We start from the raw sequence: 27,815 nt of genomic DNA, 5'->3' as shown, positions 1-27,815 counted from the left end.
GGATACATGAGAGAAGTCCAGAACCAATTTCTTAGTTCCAATTTCATTCAAAATTTCCTTGAGCTAGATACAGTGGCTCAAAAACCTTGTATTTTCGGTTCATTTTCTATTTTTCAGCTATTTCTATCAAATCCAGTGATCGGACTGAAACATTTGCTCTCGCCTTTTTATAGATTATAAAATTCTGAATAAGATGAGATTTCACGAAATTCTCTATCTCTGATTAGTACTGAGTTATGATTTTTCAAAAATGAGTAAAATTAAAAGAAAAATAATCAATTGATATTTCGCACAATGATATAAGTTCATGACATTATGTTCTATAACAATCACCCGTTAGATGAACTTGATTTCAGTAGTGAAGAGGCGCTCATAAGGACACCTCAAGGATCAAAATTTTAAACACATAACTTTTGACACAATGCTCAGATTTCATCGTACTACACTTCATTCTTCTCGGCTCGTCAAGGCAGTCCAAAATCATGCGTCATGAGTCGAATTCGGTCAAAAAATGGAAAATTTATTGCTGAGTGTACTTAAGCACATATTCCAATACAAAAAATTGCCAATTCCTATATTCAAAGCTGCATATCTTGTGAAATACTTCTGATAAAATTTATAAATCTAGTGAGAATGTGAAACTTTTTCCCCTCTTCCCACTCCAATGAAAAGTACTTACGATTCCAATACCAATCGAAAGTTACAGAAGATTTTAAAAATGAAGATTTCAGTTTTTACATTTTATTCGTGATTCTACTTTTCATCAAGAGTTTCTAAAACGAGTCTGATACATCATAGAAACTCAATATTTATTCCAAATTGTAGATAACTTCATCCTTTACGAGCTCAGTTGACTAAAATCCATCTTGAATCACTTTTCCCTATCATAGAACTGCCAAAACCATTAATATGAGCAAAATATCTACAATTTCCGGATTTTTTCAACAATCGAATCTTACTTCACTAACATATTTTTCATAAAACGTTAACAGCAAATGAAAGAGAAGATTCTATTGTACGTTTCAAAAACGAGTAATATTTTTTAAAATAACGGGTTACCGAGATGTATAGCTTCGAATATAGAAATTGGCCATTTTTTGTGTATTGGAATGAGTACACTCAACAATAAATTTTCCATTTTTTGACCGAATTCGACTCATGATGCATGATTTTGGACCGCCTTGACGAGCCTAGAAGAATGAAGTGTAGTACGATGAAATCTGAGCATTGTGTCAAAAGTTACGTGTTTAAAATGTTGATCCTTGAGGTGTCCTTAAGCACGCCTCTCCACTAGAAAATACTGAAATGGAGTGCATCTAACGGGTGATTGTTATAGAACATAATGTCATGAACTTATATCATTGTGCGAAATATCAATGTGAGGGCAATGTAGTTGGTGATGATGGTTGAAGCTGAAAATGAGATGTTTTTCACAATACAAGGAGCATTGTTGTCAGGTATAGCTGGAAACCCATATGAGATAGAGAGCTCTAGCTGATCTCAGTTTGTAGAGCACAAAAATACGCCCAAAGGGATTTTGAATTATATATCTAAATAGTAACAATCGGAAAATATTGTTGATCAAAAACTAAAATTTATCAGATTTGATTTTTTCTTCAAATTTTACTCATTTTTGAAAAATCATAACTCATTACTAATCGGAGATAGAGAGTTTCGAATGATCTCATTTTATTCAGAATTTTATAATCTGAAAAAAAGCGAGAGCAAATGTTTCTGTCCGATCACTGGATTTGGTAGAAATAGCTGAAAACTGGAAAATAAACGGAAAATACGAGGTTTTTGGGCCATCCTGTATCTGGCACAAGGAAATTTTGCATGTAGAAATTGTTTCTGGACTTCTCTCATGTATCCAAATAGCATATACAAAATCATAACTACAATATTTACATAGTACGATCATATGCATGCTGATAGTGAATGTTTTTGTGATTTTTCTGGCTTCAAATTTATCAAGTTTTTTAATATTTTTCAATTTAATTTATTAATGCATTTTCAAGTGTAATAATAATTTGTTTCATCTTTCTGATCAACCGAGATACAAAATTTTTAGTATAATGTATATTTGGACTGTAAATTTTTGTGATTTTTATAAAAGTGTTTTCATAACCTCATTTGGACTATTTTTATCAAAATTAGGGAGAGGAACAGTTTTGGGTTTATCCTGTTGATTCTCTCCCAATCATTAATTTGATGTTGTGATTAAGGAATGTAATATAAATTGCAAGCACACCTCCTTTTTTATGTCTATATTGACTGGACTACAACCGTTTCTGAGTTATTTAAGAAACAACATTTTAAATAGCCGGCATTTCTATTATGAATTTGTAAAATTATCATATCTTTTTGTATCCTTGTCTAGTTGTTTCAGTTTCGTATGTTTAACCATTATTAAGAAAAAAATAATAAGTGAAAATAGCAAAAAGGCCGCTGTGTGAGTAACTGAAGACTTCCGAACAATTCAAATATGATATTTATAGTGAGGTCCACGTTATAATGGCAGTGAAGAAAGATAGGAGAAAAACGTTGCCAAGTCTCTCCATTTTGCCACTGAGTGTACACAGCTATTACTCAATTCATCCCATTAAATTTGATCTAATAATAATTATCATTTCCTTGATAAAAAAAAACAATTTAATGTCAAATTAATCAAGAAAATATATTTTTTCATAATTTGATTCAAAAATTTGCTTTCATAACTGAGAGATGATTATTATTTTTATATAAATCTGAAATGGCGGCTAATTTAAAAAGCTGTTATACAACAATCTGAATTTCAAAACAACAGAAATTAAGTTATTTGGTAGGTATTCTACTCCAATTTTTTTTAAAGATAATAGAAAAATAGAAATCCTATCCAAAAGAAGTAATTTTAATGTAAATAATTCTAAAATAACCTTTCAATATTATTTATACCAGTACGAGTAGGTCTAACCTATACGTGTAGCCTTTTAAAATTTCATTTCAGGTATTTTTAATTGTGTTTCTCATACAGTAATGTCTAAAATTATTTTATTGTTTCAAAAATACATTTTAAATCAATTATACGACTTGTGTACTCAAGAATTTTGATAGAATGAAGAAAAAAATGGCGGCTGAGAATTGTTTGTCTACTTTTGCACAGTCACTGTCAAAAGTAAAAATAAAATATTCTTGCAAACTGACAATATTGCAAAGCGAGAGAGATAGCGCTATCTGTTTTGTTGTATGATAGAAAAGGACAGCAACAGTATTGTCAATCGTACACTGTCATTATAACGTGGACCTCACTATAGATATATTTCTTGCCTAGGAACAATGCCCTGGATTATTGGCAGGGAGTTCGTATACATCCTGTATAGCAAGTTTCTAAATGAATTTCAAATCGATTCATTGATAATGAAAAAGGACTCATAAATAATCGATGAATCACATACTACTCATACTAATTACTGGAAAAATACTCAAGTTTAAGGAAATGTATCTCGACTGTTCAATATGTCCTGCATAAGGTGCCCACATGACAACTGGGAGATTCATGCCAAATTGTGTGTAAGGTGTCTTCTGTCTTTGATATCAACAGCTGATACCTGTTTTTCAATATCAGACAATAAGGACATACATGACAAAGAAATAGTGTTTTTGTTCCGTCATTATTACTTGATAATGGTAACCAGAATATCATCCGATATAGCTTAAGAAAACTTACACACAGTTGGGCAAGAGTTGAGTTATTAGTTGGCAAAAGATTATATACAGAGTTTTATTATTCTTCTATTTCACAAATTCTCCTATCGGAGTTATTTTGACACTCATTAACTGGACTATTACATAAATTCATACATATTTCAAAAAAATGATTATTATGCACTTACTTTTCAAGGCTGTCTCCGAGCCAACAACTGATTTTACAGCGTTATAGTTGGAATGCAATTGCAATGGCACGTGCTCCACGCCATTAATGACAGAGGATGTCTGTAACACAAATCAATCAGTATCAAGAAATAAAAATACAAGTACCCTTTTTAAATTATGTACTCATAACATGTTTCAACATTAATATCATTTTCAAGTGATTCAATTTTTTGAAACGTTTTCTTGACGAATTTTATTTCTTGGTAATAATTACTCTTAATTATTAAGAGTAGCCCTAAACACCAAAAAGTCAATAATGAATAGGCCTATATAATATAATTTGTCAATAACATACTATTAGTGGAAATATAATTTTTATGTTGGATGATACCACTAATGTAACGTTCTATCAGACATGTTCGACTAACAGACGAACAGCTGACCTGCAACACATTACACAAGGTTTAGGTAGGTTGAAGATTACACGTTTAAATATATATCCCAGTATAAAATTATGCAGCACAAATACTACTACAGTACTCTGATTCAGCAATTAAAGTTTAATACGTTCTATTGATGATTGCTACAGGTTAGAGCAATGACCTATACTGCACACCTGCGCGAAAGTGAGTGCCACTAACGTTCAGGTTTGCGGCGATACAGTCAGTCGCATCATACATGTGAATCGTTACATTAGTGGTCAGCCTTATGAGAGAGCAAACAGTTCAACCAATCGTCAAGCTAATAACTGACGTTCACCCTTCAGAAGAATATCACTGAACACGTAACAGCTGAATTTATTGAACATATATTTTGTAGAAAAATAAGCCCGAACAAAATATTATGAAAGTTTTATAAAAATTCAAAAGTATTAAAATAACCTACCCAGCTGAGTTGGGCATTTACCGAATGCCACTTTGAATACTCAAGATGATTTTGAAAATGTTTTTTTTTTAAATTGAATGTTTCTACCTTCTTCAACCTCAAAATTGTTCCAGCAATTCTGTTTTTATAACTCAATTATGTGTAACGCTAGTCCGCCTCCACATGATGCACATTGGTTAACGCTAAATGGACTAGCAGATAATGACGGTGAGACAAACCTATGTTCTCCAGACCAAAAAAAAAGACATCACAAAGAAATTGGAAATATACAGTGTAAATGTAGACATTTGAGACGGGTATGCGCCACCTTAGACCTCCGACACACCCAGAACCTGACAGGAGTGGACAGCGACCAACTCATCCAGCGACACGGAAAGACTGTTTTGAAAGAGTCTCGAATTGGCGTGTGCGTTAGGCGCCAAACCCCGACACTTTTACATTCGTACAGAAACGACAAAGTCAGACACATCGAATATCTGACACTTCCAAAATAAGACGGTTATGTTATACTTCTTAGACGGACTGTACTACACAGAGCTGTCTTGTTTTCAAACAATGGTCATTGTTTTAATCCCCACGTGTAGGTTATTCTTTACAAGACCATTTCTGAAACATATCACTCTTTTCTGCAGTTATTTGGAGCTTGTCTAGAATCATTAGCGAATTTTGTTTCAATACGATACTTTGTAGTAATATCAGGTGATGGCTTACCTAATTCGTTATATATCATTCCTATTTTGAGCAGTGTCTCTCTGCTCTGTAGTTATTTGGCGCTTGAATAATAGAACTATTAGTAAATTTCTTGACACAAAACAAAAATCCTTCACTTAATAGTTCAATTGTCAAGATTAGTGAGTACACTGAAACCTCTCGATAACTCTATAATTCATAGTTTTGCCAATTTTTACAGCTCTTGTCGCCATTGAAACCCTTATTGAACAATCGTTATTGATAAATATTGCGACTTCTCACTTTCTAGACCAAGTTCCTCAACTTTCTCGCGATTCAAGGCCAAGATTGTTTATATGTTCTACAATAATCTCTATTTTGGTAAGGGCCTCTCGTATTTATATATTAAAATAATTATTTTCACGTTCTACAATAACATTCGAAATAATTTATACATCTTATAATATTTATCATACATCTTCAAATTTTGAACTCATATTCTTCAAACCTTTTTATAGCAATTTTTATAGTCCATTGCAATCATTGAGAGAAAAACCAATAAGATGCTCATACTATCTTTTCAAATCTTAATACATTAACAATACGCTACCGATAATTCATGAGTATATAATGAGTATATGATGTGGTCGATTTCAATGAACATTAAATGAAATGGTTGTTTTCTTTTAAATCTCTATACTTGAACATTCTGTTAATTTTGAACAGAGCTCACTTTCACGGGGTTTTCTTAGATGATGCAGCAATCACTGAGGAATTTTCAACACAGATTTCAATAATCCAAGAGAGAGCCATATAAAATTAAAACTATTAGTGCAATATTGCTAAATTACTAATGTTTTTCAGAAAATTATTAATAACATAAATGTCTCTTAATCAAATGATAAGTTTTGGAGTTTCAATAATTAGAATATTTTTCGCATTCCCATTTTTCATTTTTTTTGAACCCCTCATTTGGGTGACTCATTGTTTAGTAGAATATAGTATTTATATAGTATTATTAAGGTATATATCTATCACAGAAATCTTTCTCAGCAGCGACTATATAATAAACGCTCAACATAGGTTGTTAGGGAACGATAATAATAAGAATATTTCATGAATAATCTATCCTGTTCTAGGCGAGTAATATTTCTGTATCACAGATATCCAAAAACTTCAACACTAAAATGTGAATATTCTTTGAAACGGTTTGATATGATGATGATTTGATATTATGATATGATTGATGGCCGATTTTCACCATTCATTGTCTCTTAAAATTCTATTTTTTGAATTTTGTATTAAAACCTTCCCTTATAAAATGTTTGATTCAATGTGACGGAACCAAGATGGCAGACAAAAATGTTGAAGCTACCTACAGAATTTGAATAGGATTCCCAGTGGAGCCCACTGTCAAATTATCTTTGGAAAAGGAATATTAAGCTGTTTTCTATTATTATTAAGCTGTAGGCCTATGTGAATCCTTAGAACTTCATAGGTTTCTCCGTATGGGTAAATGATTCAGAAAAAAAAATTCAAATTCAATAAATAATACCAACATCATAGCAACTGCCATCACAAAATTTTTATTATTAATACTACGCGTATGTTACTGAAGGATAATAGTCAGGCAGACGCACAAGAGCAAGTTATTTTATCTCATGTACTTTTATATCCTGAAAAAGGCGAAGAAGTGAGTAAAATATTTTGTTGTTCAACGAACTTGACCTGTAAAAAGGTTCGAAGAGTGAGTGTTCAAAATTTGAAGCTGATCGATCAACTCTTTCTAAAGCTATTGTAGTACATTCAAACAAACCCACAGACTGGCAACAACTTTGAACTTGAGTAAAAAGTAAGAACTTGCTAACGCTCATTCAATAAATATTATTGAGAGAACAACGGGCGGTATTATTAAGTTGGCAGCACATAACTTGAAGGAGTCAAATTATTTCAGTGAAGGGGATTGTATATTTTACAAGAGAGTGTGTGTCTGAGGGATATAGACCTATAGTGAGAAAGTGAAGAAGAGAGGATTTAATTGAATTGCTGCATTATTTTTTTTTGCATAGCCATCCCTCAGATAACAAGCAAGAGTTGATAGTAATGAATATAATTGACAAAAAATACACATGTAGACATAGAAAAGTCAAATTCAAGATAGGTAGAAGATAATATGTCTGAAGCATTGTATGAAATAATAACAAAACCTTAAGAGAAAAGAAAGGAGAGAAGTATGAAAAATATTGTTAATCACAATGAATATAGAATTCAATTTGAATGTCAATATATGATAATATTGTGTACTATAAACTGTACCTTATACACTGATTTACATCAAATGACAGTATTATATAAACGACGAATTTCCCAGTATGAAAAATTTAATAATGAGAATAAAGATTGAATGCTATTTGAATTGTCGATTCTCTGAAAAGGATATAAAATAGTATCGTTCCCATTAGCACAAAACCGGGTAAGAGAGAGAGAGAGTAAGTGGCGCAAGAGTGATAGAGAGAGAGAGAGAGAGAGTGAGAAAGGTGTATATTTTCCGAGAATACTTGTCACATTGTAATCTATTGTGATATTGTTTACTTATTTCCAGCCAATTTCTATTTCTAAAAGTGCAATTCTATCAATAATAAAAACAGGAAATAATTCAATGAGATACATTGAATATGAGATACGTTGGTTACGAAAGGAGGAACATTACAGGAAGCAATAATGTGAAAAAGATAACTGTGCATGATTAACATTAATAAGTGAAATCAATAGTAGCTATGCCTATAATTAGAACTATGAAAAGGATTCTATTTTATCAGTAGAGTAATGACTAATTATTCAAGTAAGAAAAGATATTTTTACTTGAGACTAGATACGTGGAAAATTTAAAAACTTGGAAGAATAATGAAGATAATAGAACATGATGTATAGACTGAACAGCTCAGAGATGTAGGAATATGAGAGAATAAAATAAAGTCAGAATAAGGGTGGAGGATGAAGCAATATAAATAAATAATAAATAAATATTTATTTCCCAAAAAAACTAAAACTACAACATCAATTACACAAAATATTAGATAAATATAACTGAATAAGGTTGAGATATTGTGATAAGATATTGTGATAAGATAAGAGACAAGAGTATTGTCTCATGAATGGCCACACTTATCCAGTCACACTAAGTTATAAATAGAATATTTCCAAGAAGGTACAGTCTGTGACAAAATTCAAACCAGTTTACTTCCTAGCCATTCTACCAGCAAAACTGACATAAACGATGAGAGCTGATAGCGACAACCAGAGACTGTTTTCCAGGTAGAGAAATTAGTCACGGACTCGCCCCGCCAAACAAGACACTTATTTTTCAGCACAAGAACGACAAAAACAGTCACCGCCAAAACAAGACTGATTTTCAGTGCTAGGATGGATGTGTCTAGGTTTGACGCTGGTGTATACTGACATTGTCCCATGTTCAATTTCATTTATTTAGAGAATGGCAGATACACAACACATATAAAGCTCATGAGTCTCAAAGGGATGAAAATACAAATCCAAAAGTATTGATAATATCGGTATTATTTGCTATTCTGAAGATGATCTAATGTAAACAAATTCAATATCAAAAGTGTTAAAAATAACCTATCCAGTTGAGTTGGGCATTTATCAAATGCCACTTTAAATACTCAGAATGATAGTATTGTCAAGCATATAATAATATTTTTTGAGATATTGTCAATATCTGTAGTGGTTTATCACCACTACTACCTTTCGGTGCTTTATCTTTTCTGTTTCACTGCCTGTTTCTTGGCCAGAACCTTCACCAATTTTTTCCGATCTTGAACAACTTTTTGTAGACTTGCTCATCGTCATGATTGAAAAAAATCTTGCACTGTCAAATGCAATATTTATTCCAAACCTACTCAATGTAGTTTTATGTATCAAACTTGCCTTTCATTAATTCATAATCAATAGATTCTTCAACAAGATTGAATGATGATAAAATATCCTCACATTCATATCCTAGAAGGTAAATCAATTCACCTGAATTTCTTCAGACTTGGATTTCAAACCTGAATCGCTTTTGAATCTTTCAAAACGTCCAATATACTTCGGCCTGTCTGCAGGACTACTAAAATCAAACGGTTCTGGAGCTGAAATTCGATATGAGCTTCTGACACATCCACTAGTGTATTCATTAGTGGCGTTTTACCACTACTGGGGGCTACTATTGAACACCACTATTTTCCCTAATTCCTTTACAAGTTCCTAAATTTTTTAATATATTATTAGTAGCAATAATTCAGTAGTAATTATATAAAGTCGTTTTATTAAAGCCTTGTGCAGCCATACTTACCACTTTGGCAGCAGTAATTGGGATCGATATGGGAGTGTCGACGGGAGACGGCCTTCCACCAGAAACTTGGAGCGTCGCTCTGGTCGTGAAGTTGCAGAGAGAATCATCGAGTATCATCGACTGATTGACATTGGTTGGCAGAGAGCCACCTTCGCGCTGTCTTGCCGATACGGCACCGAACTTCGCACCGCCCGACAAATTCTGTAAGGAACCACCTCCACGCTGGCGATCCGTATCACGGCGATTGAGTCGTTTGCGGGGCGCAGGGTTACCGTAACGGTTGCGCCCCAAACCCAGCGGCTGGTACTTGAAGCTGGTACTGTCATCATCAGTTTGGTCACTGTCGTCATTTTTCTCTGCTTCGATCAGCAGATTCTGTAAATTGAGGTGAATTACAGTATTTATTCCATATTGTAATTTAAATTTTTATCAACAAATAGCACATTATATATTAATCTAACCGAGTAGAGTTGGAAAGTTCGAGCAAGACAGTTGTGCGTGTGGCCGCTCTCGTTAAGATCGATAAATAAATGCTTTATAGTGTGTTTCTCAGTTTGATTTGTTAAAACAAGCAGAAGCAAAGTAGTGAAATTGATCATATCAAAAGGAGAAGCTATCTTATATTCTACAGAGTTAAATGACCCGTGGAGTAGCTAGGGTGCAGTTTATGCATAAAGTTTTAGATGTATGCAACCAGGTGTAAGCAATAGAACTCAAATCAAGTGACATAAACTCTGTTAGAAGTCTAGGCAGAAGAAGTAATAATAAAACACGCCCTATTATTTTGTCCTTGGTTTCAGAAATTAAGAAAAATAGAATTTTGGCAAACTGTGGCAAGCTAAAGAACTCAACGATTTTTGTTGCTCAAGACTTAGAGAATCGAGAGAAAAACGAAAGGAGCTCAATGAAGTTCGTAAGCGGCTAAAAGATAAGCATAATGTTAAAATAAGAATGAATTCATTAGAGATCGATGGTAGAGTTTTGAGCTATGATGACGTTAAGCGTGAGTTTATGGAATTGGAGGCAGATTGTCCATTGGTAGCGAACCGGAAAAAAAGGAAGGAAGATGACCTACCAAGACAAATAAGGAAAATTAACCCCTCACAATCAGCAGGTAATTCATCCATCACACAGTTTTTTCGTGTCCAAAACGATATCAGCTGCAATAATTGATAGCTGCTCTCCGAATAAAGTGAATGTATCAAGGTCTAGCACAACTTATAATAATGTATCATCCCTGAATATTGTTGCTTTCAATGTAGCTGAAATGACAAACAAGTTGAGTAATGTTGAATTTATTGCCTTTATAAAAAATATGATGTATTTCTATTGTTTGAGACATTTGTTGAGGATGAGAACATTCTGTTGAGACTCAAGATAGTGTTCGAGGAATATGAATTGATGTGGACTCCTGCAACTAGAGCTGCAAGCCGCGGTCGCGCAAGTGAAGGAACAATTTATGAAATTAGAAAAGGAAAGAAGCACGAGAAAAGACTCAACTATAAAACTATTTCCAACTGAAATCTCATCGAACTACACATCGACTCGCGGAAGCTTCTTATCGTTCCGGCTTACCTCAACTGTAATAGATGGCAGAATTACTTTGCCAGGCTTAAGGATTTGTTGATTGAAATTGAAAATTCCAACTTCATTTTGATGGGTTACTTGAATGGAAGGATTGGGGACAAGCAGATCATACCGGAGGATACAGTTACAAAGTTACAAGTTAGCTCAATTGTGACAGAAATTCAAAGGATCACACAATCAATGCTAATGGAAGGGAATTATTAGCTATGTTTGCTGATTTTGGTCTCGTTATTTTGAACGGTCGCACAGCAGAGGACGCATGTGGAGAATATACGTTTATTGGAGCCCAGGGTTCTCCAGTCATTGATTTGTGCGCCCCCTCAATTGAGGTTCTTGCTCTTATTAAATCGTTCGAGGTGACTCCGCAAATATTCTCAGACCACCTGCCGAAATCTGCCGAGGTTCTTTTACCTGGACAATCTGAAACTTCTGAGATCTGCGCCATACCGATACGGAGAAAGCTACAATGGAAGCCAAGAGATAAAGAAGTATCAGCAACAATTTGATTTGAGAATAAGACAACGTCAGCACTGGAACAACGCTGAGGATGATCTGAAATATTTGATATCATCAATTTATGATTTTGCTCCTGTCAGTCAATTGGATAGCCGCTCAAAGTGCGGAGGAAAACAGATATGGTATGACATTGAGTGTAAGAGAAAAAGAAAAAATCATTTCGTCTTTTGAAACTTTTCATGAGAACAAATTCAGAATCAGTCCGAGAGATGTACATAGAGAAGAATAAAGAATACAAGCAATTATGTGTGAAAAAGAGAAGAAAAGTATTGGTGCCAATTGACAGGAAGATTCAAGGAGGTGAAGGATTCTGGTCAGTTCTGGAAGCTTGTGCGGTGCTTTAAAAAAAAATTCAGCACAGAAACGAGTATAACATTGAGAGACTGGGTATTACACTTCAACCAGCTACTGAATCCATGCATCCTGGCAGATAAAATATTGTACGCTGCTCATTTCATCGTGAATTATATTCTGGATGTACCGATTTCCATGCAGGACCTCAACAATGTTCTCAGAAGAGCCAAGGAGAGTAAAGAACCAGGGGAGGATCGAATTACATATGAGTTCTTCAAGTACGCTTTTTTGGAAAAAAGTAGGAAGTGTTTAACGGTCTATTTGAGTCTTCAGTCATGCCCGAGAGCTTTGGGGAGTCAATCATATACCCTATCTTCAAAAAAGGGAATAGCAATGAGGAAGAGAACTACAGAGGCATCTCTTTCTGCAGCACAGTAGGCAAGGTCTTCTCTGGGATACTGCTGGATAAAATGGAGAAATGGATTAAATGCCACAACATTTAGCGGGAGTTTCAGGCTGGCTTCAGAAAACATTATTCAACGGTTGACAACATATTCAATCTGATGAGTATTGTGAATATCAAGCTCAGCAAGAAAGGGAAGAAGGTATATATGCCTTTTTTGTTGATTTCTCTGCGGAATTCGATCGGATAGATGGGCATGCACTGTTCTACAAACTCGCGGAGATTGGTGTGTCGCGGAGGATGATGAATGCATTGAGGCATTTGTATCAACGAAGAAGGTGTGGGGCCAGGAAGGCTTGTCCGAAAAGTTTGAAACTGGCACGGGTGTTAAGCAGGGCTGTTTGTTGAGTCCCCTAATATTTTCACTCTTTCTGAACGACTAGGAGGATTGCTTGGATGGCGGAGTCTGTGTTGGTGGAATAAAGCTCTTGGTCTATGCGGATGATATTGTTCTTCTTGCCCCAGGCAGAGTATCAATGATACTTGATGATATCAAACCTGGAGGTGTATTGTAAGAGATGGAATCTTCAGGTTAATCTGAGAAAGTCGAAGATTATTGTTTGTATTTGGAAACAGAGCTAAAACCTCTGCTGGTTTATATATTGAGGTTACATATTAAGTATATGCATCGATGCCTGGAGCTGCCGGAACGAAGATACCCGCACATACTGCTGAAAAAAGTGATAGAGAAGAAGGTCTTCATGCATAATGATTGAAGGGATCTAGAGAGGGTGTATGGGGTCCCTGCTGCAAGTCTCCTGACAGGCGATGTTCGAGCGATTCTAAACGGAGTTGGCGAGAAACTACAGGAGAACTTCAAAAGGAGATTGATGGAGAGCCAGAGGTGTTCAATCTATCCACAGCTTGAACATTTGACCGTCTGTGTTCATCAGCGTGACGACTTCACGCTGGTCAAATTGTTCCTGAAGGCAAGGACTGAGCTCGTCCTGCTGAACAAGTACTCCTTCGATCGTGATGTAAATCCTTGCTCCCTCTGCAATTTGAAGGAAGACAAAGATGTTCCTCGCTTCATCGCCAGATGCCCTGTCTTCGCTGAGATCCGAGCAAGACACTTGCGAAGGAGTACCCTGTCTGAGGAGTTGCGGGCACACCTGAATGGACAAGACTGGCAGGCGGTGAGCCGGATACTGCAGGGAGGCATTGCAGTACAGATTCTTCCTAGTCCGGCAATTTAATTTTTGATTGTTTTCGTTCAAGATATTTACTTAAACATTTTACATGTTTTTGAAATATGAACATTATAAACTCCACCTACTCCTCCAGACGACACTTTGCCATGGAGAAAAAAGCTGAAGAAAAATGTTATTATTGATTTCTTTTGTATTGGAATTATTGTGGAATTGAATAAAGACCATTTTATTAGTTTTATTAATCCAACCTAAAACTTGAGAAATTGCCAAGAAAGAAAAAAGCTCAAAGTATTTGAAAATAAAGTGCTGCAAAAGACATATGGGCCCACGTACGAGCAAGGAGAATGGATGAGGAAACATAATAAGGAAATCATAGACCTCTACAACAACCCAGACATTGTAAGTGAAAATAAAAATATGTAGGAGATTACAATGAGAAGAGTCCAATATGAAAAAAGGTTTAGCACCCAACCCTTCAGGAAGAAGATCCAGTGGGACCCAGACAGAGATGGTGGCAACAGGTTAAGACTAACATGGAGAGGCTTGAAGCGACAGAAAAAAATGCTGAGGAGCGAACTACATGGAGACAGTTTGTTGGTGCGGCCAAATATCAACTTAGATATAGGTAGATGGCCCTGGGAGAAAGTAAGTATTAATCTAACCAATACAAGTGGAAACGAGACCGGGTAGAAGTGGGGGTGCCGAGTAGGCGGCCTACATTTAAATAAATGGTTGTGATAGTTTCATTCATTGAATTTCAGACTAGGCTATATATTCTTCTATGTAAATAGGAGACAAAGGGTTATGTTTGTGTTTGTAAATTTTGTAGCCAACTTTTTAATTTGTAGTCAGTAAATAGTTAAGATTTGTGGCTCAAATTTCAAGAAAACGATAAAATTTGCAAATAGCTTCTTCGAATTAATGCATTAATGGGGCTCAAAGCCCGAATTTCAGTTTTTGACAATAATTTATGTTTAAATTTTTTAGCAGATAGACTCAAGCCTTTCATTCAAAATACCACGTGGTTGAGATGCGAGGTCAACTAACAATGCAAGCTTCAAAATTCGGCATGTTTGAAATGAGCCAAATTTCGCATCTCATTCTCAGGCGCCTCCGTGGTGTAGGCTACTGTTAAGCGTGTTGAGAGGTAATTTTATATTTTTTATTGTGGCAGCACTGTGTGCGTATGCTAGCGATTAATGTGCATGGACTATGTCTATGGCGTTCATGTATTGTAGTTGTTTTCTCCTCGGTTGTGGTTCAATAAAATATAATGTGAAGTGAAACAGTTTTGTATTTATTTATTGAAACAGTAAAATCCATTCCACACTTCACCTAAAATTGAAATAATCAACAGGTTATGGGCCCAGTGAGTGTGAATGGAAATTAAATCTATTGTTGTGTAAAAGTTGTGATGTGTTGTCTTCTTAGCGACAATAGAGGTAAACTTGAAGCTGGAGCAGCGTAAAACAAAAGTAAAATGGCCGATGTAGAAAGAAAGTGTTGAAAAACTTAAAAACGTTGAAATTGTGTGGAATTGGTGTGGAAATTTCAAGTAAAAATAATTCTAAAATCTCAAGATCTGTGGAAAATTGTTGATGGCAGTAAGACGCTCGATGCAGCAGTAAAAACCAAGGATGAAGACAAATTATCATGGATAAAACGAGCCGCTAAAGCACAGAAACTCATCATTACAACTATTGAGAAAGGACCTTTAATGCCTGTAATAAATTGTGATGACTCTAAATCTATGTTTGACAAACTTTGTAAAATCTACGAAAGAGATAGTGAGCAGCAAAAATATAACCTCTTACAAGAGTTCTTCAATTTTTCGTTTGATAAGAAGTTGGACATTGCTTCTAATATAAGTAACCTTGAAAATATTTCTTACCGACTAAAATCTATCAACAACGAAATAACTGAGGATATGATAATTTCTAAAATATTGTGCATAATACCGGAACAGTTTAAATACTTCATTAGTGCTTGGGAATCGATGCCAGATGAAAAGAAAACACTTTCGACTCTAACATCTAGACTCATAGCTGAAGAATGCAGGAATGAAGGAACGTCAAACAGCACCGAGGAAATTAAATGTTTCAATTGCAAGAAATATGGACATATGGCCAAAGATTGTAAGAACAAGAACTCACGACCAGGGGTAAGTGGTAATAATAATAGTAATATAAGCAAGAGATGTTTCAGCTGTAATGAAATAGGACACTTTGCTTCTCAATGTAATAAGAAAAAATGTTGTACAATTTGCAAGAAAACTAATCATTATGAAAAAGATTGCTTCTTTAGGAAGAAAAAAAAATCGATCAAGTCAGGTATCTTTTCTAACATCAGAAAACAGAAATAAAACAAGTCAATCCACTCAGAAAAGCTATTCTATGATTGAGTTTGTTATTGACTCAGGTGCAACATCGCATATGGTTAACAATGAAGAATTTTTAAATAATATTGAAAAAAATGTAGAGATAGGTGTAGCTAAAACGTCTTAATAAATGATTTCAGAATCCAAAGGCGGTATTATTACTAATCAATGTAATCTAAATGATGTATTATATGTTCCTGACCTAAGTAAAAACTTACTCTCAGTTAGTGCTATTACATCAAAAGGAGGTTCAGTACGTTTTATTGAAGATAACGTTTAAAAAAGGTGACAAAATTATTATGAAGATCAGAGGCAGGATAATAACCTATTTTCTTGCGATTAACAATGAATGATCAACAAAGCTTTCATGAAACTAATGTAGCTGTAAAAAATGATGCTCTTACATGGCATAGGAAGTTAGGGCATATCAGTTTTAAAAATATGGGAAAACTTTTGGGTTTGAGTAATGGAGTTGATCTGAGTAACAAAAATTTGATTGAAACTGGTAATAAACTATGTGAAATATGTGTAACAGCTCGCCAAACTAGGCAACCATTCAGTAGTGTCAGAGATAGAGCTACTAGACCTCTTCAAATCATTCATACAGATCTTTGTGGGCCTATAGAACCTATAACTTGAGACAAAAATAGATACTTTCTTGTGCTACTTGATGACTATACTCACTCACTTTGTTATGGTATACTTAAATAAAAATAAAAATGATGTTTTTCAAGCAATAAAATAGTATTCTGCTGAAGTTGAACGTAACTGGAACTTGAAAATTGGTCGTTTTCGTTGTGATAATGGAGGCGAATATACTTGTAATAATTTCAAAGATTGGTGTAAAAACAAAGGTATTGTGTTAGAGTATACTGTTCCATATTCACCTGAGTTGAATGGTAAAGCAGAAAGAATGAACAGAACTTTAGTTGAAAAAGTAAGATCTCTTTTGTTTGATTCTAACTTAAGACAAGGAAATGTGGGGAGAAGCAATTAGAGTAGCTGCTTATCTGATTAATAGAAGCCCAACGGAAACTCTGGATTGCACCCCATATGAGAAATGGTTCTCAAAGAAACCTGATCTTTCAAGAATGCAAATTTTTGGTAGTGATGCTTTCAGTCATGTACCAGGTCATTTGAAAAAGTTAGGTAGTAGGTCTAAAAAGTATGTATTCATTGGATATACTATAAATGGGTATAGATTGTGGGATGATAAGGCTAGAAAAATTATTATTTCCCGAAATGTAATCTTTTCACAAGTTGAATGTAAAATACAAACAGACATCAGTAATGAGTGTGACAGAAAAGTTGAAATGATAAATGAAATTCCCGATTGTGACAACAATAATGATGAAGTAGTTGAGATTGTAGGTGAAAACGGTGAAAATGTAGATGCTAATCAAGTAGAACATAATATCCCGGACGACTCTGATCAGAATAATTCCAAAAGACCAATTAGAAATAGGAAAATTCCTGTAAAATTTAATGATTATGTAGCCTAATGCTCACTTATGAGGAAGCTGTAACTGGTAATGATAAAGATTTGTGGAAAAAAGCAATTGATGAAGAAAAGTCTTCTTTGTTTAAAAACAATACGTGGGAAAATGTTGAAGTAAATGAACCTATTGAATCAAAAGTTATTAGTAGCAAGTGGGTCTTTACAATTAAAGAGTCTGGTAAGTATAAAGCCAGACTAGTGGCTAGAAGTTTTGAACAGAAAGAAGGGATTGATTACAATGAAACATATAGTCCAGTAGTTAACAATTCTGCTCTCATATTAATCTTCGGTATTGCTGCAATTAAAACCTATAAAATGATGCAATTCGACATAAAAACTGCATTTTTGTATGGCGATTTAGATGAGGAGATATTTATTAGTCTACCAGAAGGTTTTGATGGTACTAAAATTGTAAGACTTAAAAAAGCTTTGTATGGTTTGAAACAAGCACCATTAAACTGGAATTAATGTTTTTCTAAAAGTTTAGCCGAAAATGGGTTGGTAGCAGTAAGTGTAGAACGTTGTATTTTTAAGACTAAAGATTCTAAGATAGTTTTAGCATTGTTTGTTGATGATGGTATAGTGATAGGAGAAAACGAAGATGACATGAAATTACTATTAATAGAATTGAGTGAAAAAATTGAAGTGAAGATCGATTTTGTTCCTAAATACTTTTTAGGGATGACAATAGATGAAACAACTGATAAAATTGTATTGAAACAATCTAAGTATGCTCTTCAAATTATTGACAAGTATAATATGACTGAGGCCAAAGTTTCTAATATTCCTATTGGTAACCAAAATAGTATCACTATAAATGAGAGTAAAGTCAGTAACTTCCCAATGAGAGAAGCAGTAGGCAGTTTGTTGTATCTTTCAAGTAAAACTAGACCAGATATTGCATTGTCTATAAATTTAGAAAGTGGGCATTTGGAAAACTTCACTAACAGGGATGTTGTAAATGTGAAACAAACTTTCAGATACGTTAAAGGTTCGATCGACAAAGGTATAGCTTATGCAAAATTAGATAATAAGAGTAATATTATTGAGGCTTATTGTGACTCTGATTATGCAAATGACATTGAAACCCGTTAAAGTATTCCAGGATATATAATTTTTCATGCTGGAGGGCCTATTGCTTGGTGTTCAAGAATGCAACCTATTGTTGCCTTGTATCAAGTACAGAGGCGGAATATATTGCAGCTGCTGACTGTGTAAAAGAATTGTTGTATCTAAAATGCTTAGTTGAAGATTAAAAGTGAAGTAAAAGTAATTCTTAACATTGACAATCAAAGCGCAATAAAAATGATAAATAATGGTGTTTTTAATAGAAGAAGCAAACATATTGATGTAAGGTATCACTTTCTCATTGATAAATTGAGAGAAAACAAAATAGAAATTAAGTATATTGAGAGTTCTAAAAATATTGCTGATAGTTTAACAAAGCCACTTGATAAATTTAAATTTGAGCAATTCAGATCTGCTGTTGTTAAGTAAATTTGTTTCATGTCTTCTGTTCTATAGTAATTTTGTCTTATGAATTTTTATTCTAAAGGAATGTTTTCTTTTTATTAAATTACAAAATTAAGGGAGGGTGTTGAGAGGCAATTTTATATTTTGTATTGTGGCAGCACTGTGTGCGTATACTAGCGCTTGATGTGCCTGGACTATGTCTATGTCGTTCATGTATTGTATAGTTGTTTTCTTCTCGGTTGTGGTTCAATAAAATATAATGTGAAGTGAAACAGTTTTGTATTTATTTATTGAAACAGTAAAATCCATACCACACTTCACCTAAAGTTAACATAATCAACAAAGTGCACTGCACTGCTACGCATGAATTCCATATTCAAATCGTGGCCGGCTGTGTTTTTTTATATAGAAAGATGTATAATTAGTTAGTTCTATTTTTACATAAGCTTGGCGAAAAAGGGGAAGAAATTGAAATCACGAAACTTTTACAACGTAAGTAATAAGTGACAGAATGTAATAAGACTTTTGTTATAGGTAAAAAAGCTGATAATAATTTTTATTTTCGTTGCACATTTTATGATTCTCCAAAATAATATATTCTTCAAATGATTACTTGATTTAAATGAAACTACTTTTTCTTTTAATGACGCTGTGTTACTAATATTATCATTACATTGTACCATACATCATTACATTGTAATATTATCATTACATTTTCTCCTTTCCTGAACTTCTACGTTCCTGACTAATTTGAGAAATATTCAGATTACATTTGTCTTTTACTATCATTTTACCTACCGTTCAAACCTACTACTATTATTATTATTAGTGTTGTTATTAAATCGATAATTTCTGTCAAACTGCGAGTTCTCTCCAAGCTTGGAATTTCTATTGCCATTGTTATTTTGCCCATAGTTATACCTATTCGAAAAGCTGTGTCGATTACTGATTAATTTGTCGATATTTTCACTAATTTCCATGATATGATGGTTGGTTACATTATTAGTATCATATAGAAGCTGAACCCCTCTGTGATACTTGCCTACCGATTTGACAGTGCTGATAGGTAGTTCAAGCGTCACACATCATGGGATATGCGCATAGCAGATGACCATTTGGAGGTGTGGTGTCATAACCAAAAGCTTTTGATTGTAATAGACATTGAGTAGACTGAATGATCAAGTAGTTTTAATTTTTTTTTCAATCAATCGTTAAAAAGTTATGAGGCTAAAAATATGAAAAAATCCGAGTCGGAAGGGTTTTTCTTCAAAATGTGATACCTTCGAGAACTCATACCTAGAAAACTATGGGAGATATGGAAAAATGTTGGGAATGAAACTTGTAGGCTAATTTGTGAGCTTTAATTATTTCCAACAAAAATTTCAGAAAAGGGCTTATTGTTCGAGATATATGCAAAAAGCAAAATATGGCACTTTCAAACCACCCCTCTATAATCTTTCATTGACTGGACTATACGAGTATTTAAAAGACAGTGAGTGAGCGAGTGAACAAAAACAGGCTCAAAGAATGACAGCTTATTGTAAAATGTGGCTGAGATTGATCGATAGCAAATAGAATGATCATTAATTGATCATATTAATGTAAAATATGAGTGAGATTGAACAATTTCAATCATTTTTAGAACAATTTTATAAATTCCTAACAAATTATAAGTTCCCTTGAATTCCCAAAATTTCTTGGCCTCGGAAATAATCCCAAATCATAAGTTCCTTCCCACTGGGAATATTTCCGATCCACATCACTAGTCAAATATCACAACAATATTGAATGTTTAAGGAAACAGTTGATCTATATATAAGTACTAAAATAATAAATCTTATTCCGGATCACTTTCTCACAGATTCTAAGATTTTTAGAAAAACTGAGCTTCATATAAAAAACTGGACTCTAAGTAACTTTTTCTCCCACATTGACGTATGAGTTCGAGATTTCTGCTCAAACTACTGATTGCAATGCCTTTTCTTTGGATATTTTTGTTAAAAGTGGACTTGCTTACAATTTTTTTTCATACTTTTTTTTAATTTTTCCTATCTTCTCCCATTCTTCCCTTTCAGCACACCACACCATGTACCCTGTTTTTGTATATTTTTATGAATTTGTAATTTGATTGTGTTGTTTTTTATTTTGATTTCTTTTGTGTAACTTGTGTTGATTTGAATAAATTATTGATTGATTGATTGAAATGCTCAAAAGACAAAAATATCTCAAAATAAAACTGAATGAATTTATATGATACCATGCAAGATGATATATTTATGAGTACAGTACAAGTTTCAAAACCCATCAAGAAACTTCTATAAATTGAGATAATTACCTGAAAAAGGGCACTTTTGGTGTCCTTGTCCTTCGGACTCTTGTAAGTGATCGCCTCCTCAAGCAAAGATTTCAAGCCGTCTTCATCCAAGGAATCAACTGGCTGAACTCCTTGATTCAATTTAGAGTTAGTTCCTTGGCTCGATTTTGAAGTAGAAGGGAATTCCTGAACGCCTTGGTACGATTTAGATGGCAGTGTACTCTCGTGAGATACCGTAATAGATCTCGACGAAGATGCACACTCGAGGAATCCTGTACTAGATTTCGAGGTATTTCGAGGGCCATCTGGAAATCCTAGTACTAATGTCAGAGTTCCTACACTTTGAGGCTTTTGCACTGGCTTTGATGAAGAGGCTCCAAAGTCTTGACTTGATTTTGTAGAAATTCCTTGTCCTTGCTTCGATTCTACATTTGATGATTCAAATACTATATTCTGAAGTGAGTGACCTTTCGGACAAGTCATTACTTTTTCTCTTCCAGTAGTTGTTGTTTCTGCCAGCTTTTCCTGTAACCAATGGAATAATTGAAAAGCAACTATTAAAACCTAATATATACTAGTTTTTCATAAACGACTTCCTTTAGCATTACTAGAAGCATTATGATTGTTTTCAAGAAGATAGAAAATATGTGAGTGCAATAATTATTGTAGATGTAAAACATATGATTAGGCTATATAATTAACTAACAATTCAAGATTGATGAAAGTCAAATAGAAATTGTAATATTTCTTCAAACTCATTGAAGTATTACTCGCATCAAGTGGTTATTCAATTATAAAATTGTTTAAAAGCTTTTTTAAAACCAGTGTTGATTTACTTAGTTTCGTCATTGTGCTCAGTCTAGTGCTAAATACGCCGATAACGGCCAGCTGTATTTTAATTTCAGCTTTCTCTTCCTATTTTGCTCAAAATTACGATTAATCAAAACAAAAAACCAATCAGCCTTGCTTATACGAGAATGCTAACGCTTTGTTTTGGTGCAACGCACATCAAAATTTAACTAATATTAAGTATTGGGTTATTAGGATACAATCATTGGGCTGTCATTATATCTGCAATATTAGTTTTCAATGTATGGATAAATTTTGACATTTAACAACTGGAGATTGAAAAGAAGTTTCAAGGAGAAGTATAAACCTCAAGGTAGGACTTAATTACTTTTCCACCTCTTTGATCATGCTTCCCTTTACTATGTTGTATTTACTATGATTCACAGAATTAATAGATTCTCAAACTTGATGGAATTGATTAATTATATGACTTGCAGTGGAATGTAAACCTTTCAAGTACCTAAATAACCCGATAAAATAGAGAAAGCAGGAGATTTTTAAGTGATCTCTAAAATAAACAAATATAACCGATTTAGTTTCGAGGTCGCACCGATGAGCTATCGATAAGATAATCTAAGCTCCATGCACCTGCTATTATTTCATTTTTTTGTAAGGATGAACTTGCTTTTATGAGTTTAAAAATCGCTTCCAGCTGGTTCGGAGCCCACTTAGAGCTGTAGATCCACTAATCTCTCATTATCTTCCGGCTGGCTCAGATTTGGTCTCAGAGTTTTCAGGTCGCACCTGATCAATTTCAAGGCCTCTGACATGACCTAACGACAGTTATTGGGCAGTCGGGACCGAGGAATCGTTGCCCCCACTCTAGATAGCAGTGCTGAGCGTCTCCAAATGGTAACTTATGGCTTTTGAATAGTCAGACACCGACCATTGAATGTACAGTTTAAATTCCACAATATTATGTTCTTCCCTGTCCTAGTGGCAGGATAATGTTCTACAACATGTTTCAGAGAAACAAAAGCTTGAAACATGCTCAAGGATAAAACATCATTTGGAAATGTGGAAAGCATTCGAGAGACTGTTACCAACTAAGCAATAGCCAGTAACAAGTGATAGTTGAAGGCTTCCAGCGCTGCTACCAAAAGTGGGGAAAACGATCCCGCCGGTATATCTGCCCAAGGGAACTACATGGAGAAGGAGATTGCATTGTTGTTTAGGGTGAAACGGCGTATAGTGGAAGCTTCAGATACCATTACTGTCCCTAGTGACACATATATTATCGTTCTATGCATTAAAAAAAGTCTACGTAAAAGGATGCAAACCATTTTTTCAAGTGAATTACTTTTTCAACACATCACGTACAATTAATTGGATAACCTACCTACTTACTTATTAAACATTTATTAGATATCAATACTTTTCAAGTTGATGATGTCATGACTGGTGATAATCATTATTTCAGTTACTCTATGAATGATTGGTTTATCCAACCTATATAAGAAAATATTCGGGAGTAGAGCGTGAATCTAGTGGAACTTGGTCAATACGATAGTGATAAACTGAGTAATACTCATGACAGCATGACAGGAAATAAGCTAGCTTAAATCTAGCTACATTCTACATTTGCGCACTAAGCTAACTAGATTCAAAATATAAGCTATCACAAAAGATTATGAAATGGATAGAAATGGAGCTATTTTCATCAAGTGACAAGACTAATTGATGAAGTTTTTCTAATTTGTGTTCAAGTCGACATCCAGCGGTCGAGAAGTAGGACGGTTAACGTACCCGTACGAATGAGGTGTCTACAAATTACTTAGTTATTAGCGTCAATGGAAAGCTATAGCATTGTCCGGACTAATCAGTCTGTATGCATTTAAAATACGTTATTTTAAACTGGAACGATGGCCTAATGAAGAACGTTTCAAAAGTATACAATAATGACAGATTATCTAATGAAGTAGTAGAATTTGGTCACGTAAACTGACTTGGATAAGAGACAAATAACAATAATTTAATCCTGGACTCAGATCTCAGACAACAAAAAATGCATGTGTTCACCATTATTGCCCTAGATTTATTGATGTTTGATATCCTACAGGCTACACCGAATTCAATAGAGTTGTTGACTGGTATTTTGCATATATGAAAGATTGGATACATTCTATGGCTAATTATTAGAATACAACTTCAAGGAATAGATAAGAGACCAAAAGAATTCAACTTGCCTCTGGAACGATATGATCCGGAATGTCGCTATCGGTTACATCTGAATTAGGAATTTTCGTTCGTGAACCCGAATTAACAGTAACATTGTCCGAGTCACTATTTTTATCAGGTGCTTTAGGTTCATTTTGATTCTCAGGCCATGGTGACATCTTGGAAGTCGAGGGGCCTAAATTTCGCTGATTGGCCACAGGTGAACCTTGAAGTTCAAAAGAGATTAAGTGATATTAATCGCAATAAAGAATATTATAATGAATTTAATAAATCATAATATTAATTGATTTCCTGGGTGAAGTGGATAGGTTTTACTATTGAAAGGATTGAGTGAATAATTTTGTTGCTTTTATTACTCAGATACTTGTTGAATGACATAACAATATTGCCAATATTCTTATAGAAGGTTATACATGGAATTATATAATTTTATATTTTTGGAACGGTTTTCTATCATGTATTACCATACACTGTTACCATATCCTGTTTTAATGTTATTCGTATTTATTTATTGATCCACATGTAGCTTTTAATGAATTATATGGTAATGATGAAATACCGTATTAAAGCAGTGTATAATAAAAACTATAGGCAAAATAAACTAACAGCAACATTTCATAGCAGTAAGTCCAAGATCAGGTCATAGAATATCTATGATAGGCTATCATCTTCCTGATAGGCTATAATACTACACCTTGTATGTTAGGATTGTATTATTCATGATATTTAATTTAAATAATCATAAAACATGTATGGACTTGTCACTTTCTCTTTAACAGGCAATTAGAATTCTATAGAGGAATAATGCTCATAGTGGACTATCTGTTAATAAAACAGGCTGCCTCTGTTGGCCAGGGATCTGCCTGCTGTGCGGTTTCAAGGGGCTCTGAAGAGTCTGCTGATGGATCACCCTCTGTACTCACTCTGTGAGTTCTTTATGTTGGAGAGCAGTGTGGTGAGTGCCTATTTTCTTATTTGATTTCTGCCTCAGGGCAGTTGTTTTTCTTTTACTTTTTTGATGTGTCCCAGTGGGCTTCACTTTAGTGATCCCTTTTATGGACCTATTTAATTAAATACTAAATCTCAAATGAAATCAAACCTGATTCATAAAACTTATAATAACTTACCCCACAAAACAAGAGGAGCTCATTTTAATTCCTTCAGAGAGCATGTGAATACTGAGTATGAAGTAGGTATTTTATTATTATAAAACTTCATGAACGATCATGTATATTATGATATTATGTATTTTGTTTTGATCTGTACAGTACCTAAATTATGCAGATGATGCAGACAACGTTTGTCTAATCACTATCCTATAACCTTTCTGACATGCCTAGTGACACTCAATGACAGCATAGATTATATATGTGTAGGCCTATATATTGTATTTTGTTCTTTTCCAACCAAAATGACGATGCCTATTACAGAAATCAAAATGTGACCTGTTAGCAGTTATAAAATTTTTCCTATTCTTTTGAAATCCAAGAATAACGAATCTAGGTTTTAATATGTTTGAAGTTGTCTTAACTGTCCATTGAAGATTGGTAGTTTCAGGTAATTGTGGAAATTCATGCAATTCCCATGACCTGAATGGAATGGTAATTGGAATATCACTATGTGTTAAACTCAGCAGATCAAGACGAACAGTGTCAGAAGCATGTATGTAGGGTACTTTCCATTGTAGTTTTGTAATATCAATTTTCACCGATTTTGCAGTCTCTAGATTCAATACAATTCAAGTCTGATGATGATCTTAATAGAAAAATTTCCTGACAAACATTTAATAGACCTTTTCTATGAACTTCCATTACACCTAACCACATATCCAAAGGAATGCAAAAGCAGAATTTATCTAAACTTTTCCATCCAGTCAACTTCCATCCTGCATTCTTCATAATTTTTTCATTGAGTTTTGATTGATGTAGATAGTTTTTCATGGTTATCGTCAATCCTACATTACATGTGCGATCAACCTCAACCCCTCCCGATTCATATCTGATTTCATCAAATAGGTATGCAACTCCATTATTGATAAGTGAAAAGTCCTTGGTTTCAACATCATTCTTATCATTCACTTTGATTTCGCCTTCAATTATGAGAAAACTTCTACTTGGAAGTTTATGAATATCTTCTTTTTTTAAACTAATTCAAATTTCATCATTGTAATTGAATGTCTGTTGAATATATGGTGTGTGAGTGATATACTCATATTTGGTAATACTCTCATCAAGATGTACACTCTGATCAACAAGTAATATATCCGACTTGACTTCTTTCTTATACATTTTTATTATATATTTTTCTTCTCAATGAAACCTGAGGTGAGTTTTCAAGTAGTTCAAACTTAGCTGGTTAAAGACAGAGGGTCATCCCCCCCCCACAGGGGGAGGGGGGTTTAGTGCTGAGGTTGGTGTTCCTTAAGAAAGGGTCTCAACATAAGAATGTCATTAGAGATTCTGTGTGCTTGTTGCTCAGTTTCAGAAAAAGTGAGCTAGGTTAGAGATCCTTGACAAATGAATTTACTGAAAAAAATTATTCTTGTAGCTTTTCTTAGTTATTCAAGAAATTGGATCTACTTTTTCCATAAGATCCTTATTTTCTGTTCAATCTTGACAAATGGGGTGTCGATGGATTTGTTATTAGATTTACTGGGAAAAAGTTATTCTTGTAGATTTTTTGTAAAATTTATGGTTTCTTAGTTATTTAAGAAATTGGAAAAAGCTGGATCTACTTTTCCCCATGAGTGGGACTGATCCTTATTTTCTGTTCAATCTTGACAAATGGAGTGTCAATGGATTCGTAATTAGATTTACTAGAAAACGTTATTCTTGTAATTTTTTGTAAAATTAACAGTTTCTTAGTTATTCAAGAAATAAAAAAAGCTGGATCTAGTTTTTTCCAAAAAAGTGGGAATGAGGATCTTCATTTGAGATTTATTGTGAGATTAGGGGTATGGCTAGGTTAAGTTAGTTCAGATTACATTGGATTGGGCAAGGTTAGAACCAAGAATCAGCTTTGGGGTAGATTTGGGGGCAGCTTTTCTCCAGCTTTCTTCAGAACTCTCACTATACCCCTACTACTCTCACATTTTATGTGTTTAAAATCAGTTTCATTCACTACTGTTCTATCTCTGCCATTGTAAACAAGAAATGGGAAACCCTGACGTAGTTCATATTTTGACCACCAGAGACTGCATAAGTCGAATCTTCAGCCAACTTCTGTTCCCCTTTAGGTGTTAATCATCAATATTTTTGTCAGATTGCTTTTTGAATTTGGCAAATTCACTTGAAAGCTCAATATTAATTGTTTAAATAAGCCAAACCTAAGAGCTCCAAGTGTGTGTGTTTTGTTA

General features: G+C 34.1%; 1 protein-coding gene across 1 annotated transcript in view; it reads right to left on the bottom strand.

Annotated features, from left to right (window-relative positions):
• The window catches only part of LOC111062901, a 55,350-nt gene extending 30,681 nt beyond the window's left edge, over positions 1-24,669 (bottom strand). The window contains exons 1-4 of the mRNA XM_039443147.1: positions 24,469-24,669; positions 21,455-21,958; positions 9,761-10,135; positions 3,873-3,972 (exon numbers count right to left, since the gene is read on the bottom strand). Of these exons, the coding sequence (XP_039299081.1) occupies positions 3,873-3,972; positions 9,761-10,135; positions 21,455-21,958; positions 24,469-24,618 (1,129 nt within the window). The 5' untranslated portion in view covers positions 24,619-24,669. The remainder of the gene's footprint in view (positions 1-3,872; positions 3,973-9,760; positions 10,136-21,454; positions 21,959-24,468) is intronic.
• Positions 24,670-27,815: the final 3,146 nt, after the last annotated feature.

Source organism: Nilaparvata lugens, chromosome X (genome assembly GCF_014356525.2).
Source record: "Nilaparvata lugens isolate BPH chromosome X, ASM1435652v1, whole genome shotgun sequence".
Classification (NCBI taxonomy): domain Eukaryota; kingdom Metazoa; phylum Arthropoda; class Insecta; order Hemiptera; family Delphacidae; genus Nilaparvata; species Nilaparvata lugens.
This window is presented reverse-complemented; position numbering and strand designations above follow the sequence as displayed.